At 36.9% G+C, this 8028-nt stretch overlaps 2 protein-coding genes across 8 annotated transcripts in view; one reads left to right on the top strand and one right to left on the bottom strand.

Moving 5' to 3' along the window:
- LOC109162793 (heparanase-like protein 1) overlaps positions 1–3122 on the top strand; it is a 4451-nt gene extending 1329 nt beyond the window's left edge. For all 3 annotated transcript variants that reach the window (XM_019311476.1, XM_019311475.1, XM_019311477.1), the window contains 7 exons: positions 92–275; positions 459–607; positions 717–950; positions 1048–1237; positions 1331–1456; positions 1527–1626; positions 2568–3122. In XM_019311476.1, the coding sequence (XP_019167021.1) occupies positions 92–275; positions 459–607; positions 717–950; positions 1048–1237; positions 1331–1456; positions 1527–1626; positions 2568–2948 (1364 nt within the window). In that variant the 3' untranslated portion in view covers positions 2949–3122. The remainder of the gene's footprint in view (positions 1–91; positions 276–458; positions 608–716; positions 951–1047; positions 1238–1330; positions 1457–1526; positions 1627–2567) is intronic.
- Positions 3123–3841: 719 nt separating this feature from the next.
- LOC109162794 lies at positions 3842–7636 on the bottom strand. Of its 5 annotated transcripts, none has more exons than XM_019311478.1 (3): positions 7361–7636; positions 5707–5851; positions 3842–5506 (listed from the first exon to the last, which is right to left on the bottom strand). In XM_019311478.1, exons 2-3 carry the CDS (start codon positions 5843–5845, stop codon positions 4062–4064), a joined length of 1584 nt encoding a protein of 527 aa, XP_019167023.1. In that variant the 5' UTR covers positions 5846–5851; positions 7361–7636; the 3' UTR covers positions 3842–4061. The 5 variants fall into 5 exon arrangements, with proteins under 5 accessions (XP_019167023.1, XP_019167024.1, XP_019167025.1 ...); XM_019311479.1 differs by having other exon boundaries at positions 5707–5854; positions 7361–7612; XM_019311480.1 differs by lacking the exon at positions 7361–7636 and adding an exon at positions 5962–6851.
- Between the last annotated feature and the right edge of the window lie 392 nt (positions 7637–8028).

Here is an 8028-nt window from a genome sequence, read left to right on the forward strand (position 1 = left end):
TGCTTTTGCAATCTATTTTTCCCTTTTGGCTCATGGCATAACTTTCCTCTGTTCCGATATGGTCGTATTAATGGCTTCGATAATTTTGCAGCTTTCAAGAGTTTGAGGTTACGAATCGGGGGTTCATTGCAAGACCAAGTAGTGTACGATGTGGGCAATCTGAATATCCCTTGCCATCCGTTTAGAAAGCAAGAGGACGGGTTGTTTGGATTTTCGCATGGATGCTTGCATATGGATAGATGGGATGAGCTTAACGGCTTTTTCAAGAAGACGGGGTAAATTATACTATCTTTTTTCTGATTTTCAATCTTTTTGTTTCGAATTCGTCAAAATCTTGCATCTTATTGTTCAAGATACACAAATTAACCTTTCCCTTGCTCCTCCCCGCCATTTTCGGGGTTTGTGAAGTGTAATTTTATGCTTAAACACAACTCTAATCGCACGATTCTGATATTCAGAGCACTTGTAACATTTGGCTTGAATGCTTTACATGGGAGACAGCACGGGAATAAGCAGCAATGGGGAGGAAAATGGGATTCTAGCAATGCCCGTGATTTCATTAGCTATACCGTATCCAAGGGTTACCAGATACACTCATGGGAATTTGGTAAATTTTCCCGATTATTCATTATATTTTTCTTCAAGTGTGTAACTCTTCCCATTATAAGCACCGAAAAAAAGACTGAATTTCCCGAACCAACATTTTGTTTTTTTAGGTAATGAGTTGTCGGGAACAGGTATTGGTGCAAGCGTTGATGCAGACCTATATGGAAAAGACGCAATTAATCTAAATGCTCTTTTGGATCAGCTATATACGAATACTCGACCAAAGCCTCTTCTCTTGGCACCGGGGGGGTTTTTCGATAAGGCGTGGTTCGGGAAACTCCTCGATGTTTCGGGCCCGTCCACTGTCAATGCCTTGACACATCATATATATAATCTCGGGCCAGGTAAGTTAGACAAGTTTAGCATACCATAGTCTTTTTTTTTTTTTTTTTTTTTTTTTTAAATGTTACTAGTTTGAACAAATTATATGTTCTGTTTCAGGATCTGACCATAATCTCGTGAATAAAATTTTGAATCCCGAGTACTTGGATGGGATATCACAGACATTCCATGATCTTACTCAAACCATTCAAACGAACGGTCCTTGGGCTTCCGCTTGGGTTGGGGAATCTGGCGGGGCGTATAACAGCGGTGGACACAACGTGTCCAATGCCTTCGTGAATAGCTTTTGGTAATCCCGTTTTGCTGAACTAGAATATGAAGTTACTGCAATGCGTGAATTTGTGCATATGAAAACGACGAAACTTTGTTAATCGAATTTTAGGTATTTAGATCAGCTCGGGATGGCGGCCAAATACAGGACTAAAGTTTATTGCAGACAGACTTTAATAGGGGGGAACTATGGGCTCCTCGACACCGAATCTTTCGTCCCTAACCCCGATTATTACAGGTGAGGTGAACCCAATGGTTTATGATTTGAGGTGCTGCAAAATGAAATGCTTATACCCAATTCAATGCAGTGCACTTCTCTGGCATCAGCTCATGGGGAGCGGAGTGCTTGCGGTTAAGAGTGATGCGTCGCCATACCTGCGCTCATATGCCCACTGCACAAAAGACCGTGTAAGAGCTCTACACACATATATTCACGTAGTTAACACTCAATTTAGTCATCGACTATACTACTTTTTTCTCGATTTAGTCTTTTAAATGACTTTTTGTGCGAGTTAATACCTAATTTAGTCATCGACTTTATTGATTTTTCTCGATTTAGTCCTAAACGTCGTCTTTTTGTGCTTAATTAGGTCACCGGCTTTGATGGTTTTACCCAATTGAGTCATCTTATGCGGTTACAATCAATGACTAAATTGATAAAAACCACTATAGTTGATGACTAAATTGGTTAAAACCACTATAGTTGAAGACTAACTTAAAGTAAAACTACTAAAGTCGAAGACTAAATTAGGTATTAATAGAGGTGAAATTACCAAGATATTTTAACAGAGGATTCAATTGGATAAAACCATCCAAGTCGATGACCTAATTAAACACAAAAAAACGTTTAGGACTAAATTGAGAAAACTCATTATAGTCGAGGACTAAATTAGGTATTAACTCTTTTTTTGTACTTATTATTGGGTCCTGGACTTCGATAGTTTTACTTAATTGAGTCCTCTGGCAGGCCTTTCGTCTGTTGGCGGTTAGAATCAAGGACTAAATCGAGAAAACTCACTGTAGTCATCGACTAAATTGGGTAAAATTCTAATAGTCAGGGACTAAATTGGATACTAATGGAGTGGAAATTACCAAGCTATCCTAACATAGGACTCGATGAGGTAAAATCATTGAGTTCATGACCACTAAATCGAGAAAAACACTAGGACTAAATTACTTATTAACTCTATATTCATGTATAGGGTGTCACATATACTCCATTTTTCCCTCTTTCTGGTACAATTAGAAATTAGAAATGGTAGTGCAAGCTAACTATTCCTTCCTAAACCCGATTAGATACATTATGCCTCTTATTCGAGCTCTATATTGCGCCTTCTCGATTTGTGCAGGAGGGGGTGACATTGCTTTTAATCAACTTAAGCAACCAAACCGAATTTGGAGTGGACATTCAATCCACCATGGGTTTGCACCTAAAGAGAAAAGTCGAGAAAAAATCCTTCACCCATAGACTGAAGGAGACCTTTTCGTGGGTTGGAAGCAAGACAGTGGATGAAACATTGTCGGTGGAGGAGTACCATCTGAGTCCAGAAGACGGGAACGTTAAGAGCAGAACAGTGCTTCTGAATGGAACGCCATTACAGCTTACAGAAAGCGGGGACATCCCGAACATGTTGCCAGCACTTCGGAATGTAAATTCCGCGATATCTATTGCCCCTTTGTCCATCAAATTCATAGTGTTCCCTAACCTGAATGCCCCAGGTTGTAGATGAGGTTTATAGTCCCACACTCTTATACCATGCTCGATTCTTAAGAGCAAATTGTGTCTGCAAATGTATTATAGCTGGAAGGAATGTCATAAATGTATTATTATTATTATATTATATATACCACTAGATAAATAAATTCATTGCTAAGCTTGTAATGTAATGTTTGAGTGTTCCAACGGCACACTAGAATTTCCTTTTCCTTGTCATCATTTACCATTTTTATTCTGACGGGACTCTTTGTATTCTTATAAATACATATCTTCTTGTACTTTAAATACAATGGATTTGATTAAGATTATTCGCAAAACTATTATTCTCATCCAGAGACATTCTTGAAAGATGAAGACATTAATTAAGAACATTTCTTTAAAAATTTTAAAAATGCTAGATTTTCCAGCCTTTATTTAATAGATGAAGACACAACTGAGCTGTCATCATCCTAGATCTAAGACGGTAAGGCAAGAAAATGGTGGTGATTTATTTATTTGTTAATTTATTTGTTTATTATTTACTAGATGAAGACACAACTGAGCTGTCAGCATCCTAGATCTAAGACAGCAAGGCAAGAAAATGGTGGTGATTTATTTATTCAGATGACATGAAGTGACCTCTCTCATGTAAGAGGTTATGAGATCGAGCCTCAGTGGAAGCGTTGTTGACTCATTATTTATTACTTTGAGAAAATATGTTTGAACAGATACTACAATCTAATTGAGTCAATATTAATAAAAAAAAAAAAGAAAAAAAAAAAAAGAAAGATATACTAGTATCAAATCAACAATAACTAACTAGTTTGTTTGTTTGTCTTTTTTTTTTTTTTTCATACATCTCATTCTATATTTTGCTTATTACAGATCTTCAGTTAATGTTTCATATAAATTGTGTGTTACTTTTGATTGAGCAGAGGGACAAAGAGCATCTTCATTTGTGATTATACAGTGTGCATAATGCAAGTACAATTTACCTCATCTAACAGCCTAACAAAAATATTATCTTAAACTGAGCAAAATTCCAAATTCCACCATTTTGAATATACACAAGGGGGTGTTTAGGAGCTACTCTATCCCAAAAGCATCCCCAGGATTAATCGACTACGGCTGAAAACGATGCGTAGAGCTAACTTGAACCATAACCATCTCGGCTCTTGTCATAGCATGCCTCGTTTCCAAAAACTTCTTCAATCATCGAGCAAGTGGGCAAGAAGTCAACGTCGTTTTTGGTACAACTTGAGTACCCGACGTCCCATTCTCTGCCAAATCTGGGCTCCAAAACAAATTCATGCCCATTACTATTGCCCGTACCTACATAATCACTAGTCCAATGTTTGTTATCAGCCCTAGTAGAAGGGCCGTCAAGTTCAGCATGGTTGGCTTCATTTGGCTCACTTCTGTCTGGATGTTGAACTGTGAGTTCAGAACTGTGCTTCTCAAATAACTTATCACCACATTCTTCGGGTACAGTAGTGACAACCTTATTGGTGTCATGACCAAGATGCTTATAATCTCTCCAGATTGCAAGCCCAGCATCTTCATAATATGGGTGTTTATAATCATCGTAGATCAAAATGTGCCCAGGATCATCATGATGAACTGGCGATTCGACTACAGAGTCCTCATCTTCGTCAGTCATCTTGGCTTCTTCTTCCCCAGCAGAGTCATATGCTTCCTCTTGCCATTCATCATTGTCACTGTCTATATTCAATGGGTCTAATCTATTCTGTTCAGCACGGATTCGCAGCATGAAGACATTAAAATAATAGCTCACTATTTCCCTCCTTGTTCGGTGAGGGAACTCAACTGCAAGGTGGTGCCAAAAATTCTTGCCCAAGGATGCAGGAGATGAAGATACAACCTCATGGAACAATTCCTGTTCCTCTTCAGTCCACTTTTGTGCAACTACCTCACCCATATCATAAAAACCCAGTTTGACAAAGGTCTCCTCCCCAAGAAGTGTCTTAAGTTTTTCTCTTGCTTCAATGATGTGCTGTTGAATGCATCGAACAGAACCAGTATCTTCACAGCAACAATCACTTCTTCCACTTGCAACAGCTTCACTAGAATATGCAGCTGATTCTGATTTGGAATTGGGAACAATACAAGTCCCAGCTAGCCTATTTTCATAGTCAAACTGACCACCACAATTTGACTCCAAAGATTCATAAGAATGATCTATGGTTTTGCATGCATCTTTTGAAGAATTGGCTTTCTCCTTGTTGCCACATCCACCGCATTCAGGTATTTCAGCCTGGAAATCAGGTCCAACAGGAACCAACTTACTAGGAGGATTTCTCAGAAGGTAAGAATATAACTCTTTAGAATGAGTAACAGTCCTAAATGGAATGTCATGATTGTAATATTCAGGAGAGAACGATGTGTTATGTGGCCCCTCTGACCTGACATCTTCTTCACTTGTGCTGCTAGTAGCCCAGGAAGAGTGGGAAGCAGAACCAGGAAACCCCATCTCTCTGTCTTTTTCAAAGCTTGGGAGTTCAGCAGTGTAAACACACTCATATTTCTTGTCACTTAAAGGTTTTCCTTTAAAGGAAATATCCCCATCTTCCCCTACCATAAATTTAGTTGACTCATTTAAATTTTAATATATATATATATCTCACAAAAAGATGTTATATATGCAATTGAGATTGCAAGCATTTGAGGAAAAAGCTAGGTACAAGCTGCTTAAGCCCATTAAATGAGTTAAAATTGCTTGGAAATAGGAAGTTACAGATGAGTGCTTATACAAGTTATAAGTCATCCCTCACCTGATGCATGAGACTTCAGATAGGCAGGTTCATAAGGATATTCCAAAGAAATCAGATGATCATTAGTTTCTACATGCCTTGGTTGCTTAGATGAAACCTCATTGAAGTACTCCTGTTCGAAGGGCCGTTTTTGCACCATAATTAACTGCTAAATAAATTCGAAAGCAGTTAGAAATACAGAGTACAAGTACAGGACAAAAGAATGTTGGCTTGCACATATTTAATAAAGTGAAGTAATTAAACAATCTCTTAAACCTTGAGAATTAGAGACTGGAAAGAGTGTTAATGCAGCAAACTTCAATACAACACAAAGGGCCTACATTTTCACTATCTAATTGGTTCTGCCTCCTGCAGCTGGTCTCTATAATCTCAAGACATATTTTAGCATGAGATTAATTAAGGTTAGAATCAGCTCCTTATGATTTTATCAGAATTTTTTTTGGAGCAAATGCAGCGGGATGCATGGTAGTACACTGTGTGGCTGAATCATGGGGACTAGGGGTAGGGGAATCACTTTTATCAGGAGGATGGAAAAACAAGGCAGGTGGAATCTGCTCAGCAGCTTTGTCCAAAGGTGCCAACTTTTAGGTTATACTTCCTTATTTCATCAATTCATTTGTACTATAGAATAAAGTGAACTCCCCCTTGACTTAGTATCCAAATAAAGCCATAAAGGAAATAACACAAATCATCAATTGAATAATTTATACTCCATAGAATAGAAACAAACAACACCACACTATGAAAAAAAAATTGTCTCATGATGCATTTAGAACAACTCTTCACAATCAATTGCTTATCACCAAATACTTCACCATTTTTAGAAAACCAGACACTAGCACCAAACGGCCTCACATTGATCCCCTTGCTTAATATTCTAATTTTTATATTGAGTTTGTAGATGACAACTATAGATATTTTGCTTGTGATTTGTTGTTTCTCTCATCATTGTGTAAGCTGAAAGGCTGAGTCAAGGCATTAGTTACTTGGAATAGCTAATAAATACAGTGTATCCCTTCCACAGATATGTGGAGTTACAGATATAAATTCCTACCAACTTGTTAGTTTCTCTCTTATGCAAAGAGCTCTGTTGTACTGGATGGTTAATTAAAGCTTACATTGGTCTACAGTAAAACTAACTTCTGGGTAACTATTATGAGAGCTAATTTTTACTCAGTAAAATAAAACTATCTAATTTGATAAACCAGTGATTAATCTTTACTCAGTAAACAAAGACTTCTCTTTTTTCTGTATAATAGGCAATAAATAAGAAAATCAAAGAAATGTGAATCAAACTAGAGGCTACTTCTTAAAATTGAAGGGATGATCTTCAATCCTGAATTAATCTCACAGAACAGAAACCCTAACCCTAGATCCTCAAAATAAAAACAACACTACAAATAAATAATACTTCCAATTAAAACTGATTCAATCCAACAGCGCTGACGAATTTCAGGTGAAACACAACGAATTAAACAAAAATCCCCAATTCTAAAAAAAAAAAAAAAAAAAAAAAAAAACCAAAAATCAATTTTTGTTTTATTTTGTCTACGAAGACAACAAAAAGTCAAAGCATATAATACCATTTGAATATGCAAAAAGAGCACCGAATTAAACAGATCCGGCTCAGAATGAGGAAATCTGAAACCCTAACCTTAAATTCGGTTTGCTAAACGGCGAGGGGCGAGAAAGGTATCAATTCAAAGAGGGGACGGAGAATCGCAGAGTCCGGCGTTGATTTACGGATCGAAGGAAGAAACCAAAGCCTAATCAAATCAAAGAACAAAAAATAGGAGAGAGAATGGGAAGACGGAGAAGGGTAAAATCTAGGGTTTTCCGACGTGCGATATCTGAGCGTACGGAAACGACGTCGACAAAAGAAGTTTGGTCGGAAAAAAGTAGTATGGGTACTCGTGGATGTTGTGAATCACATGTAATAAATAATAATATATGAGTTGACCGAAAAGATTCAGGATGACTCGTGGCATGTACTCGAAAAAGTTTAGGGGTCGTTTACTTCATTTTTCTGTTTTTTCATTTCTAGTTTTCCATTTCTCCATTTTTTCTTTTTTTCTTCTCCATTCCTCCAGTTTTTCATTTCTCCAATTTTTTAATTTTCATTCCCCATTCCTCCAATTTTTAAGTTCTCTAATTCTGATTTTATTAAATACAATCATCTCATATAACATTTGTACATTTCTACAACAAAGGTAATAATAATAATAATAATAATAATAATAATAATAATATTCATTTCTCTAATTTTCTGATTTTATTAAATACAATCATCTCATATAACATTTGTACATTTCTACAACAAAG

The sequence above is a fragment of the Ipomoea nil genome, unplaced genomic scaffold (genome assembly GCF_001879475.1).
Source record: "Ipomoea nil cultivar Tokyo-kokei standard unplaced genomic scaffold, Asagao_1.1 scaffold2957, whole genome shotgun sequence".
In the NCBI taxonomy this organism is placed as follows: domain Eukaryota; kingdom Viridiplantae; phylum Streptophyta; class Magnoliopsida; order Solanales; family Convolvulaceae; genus Ipomoea; species Ipomoea nil.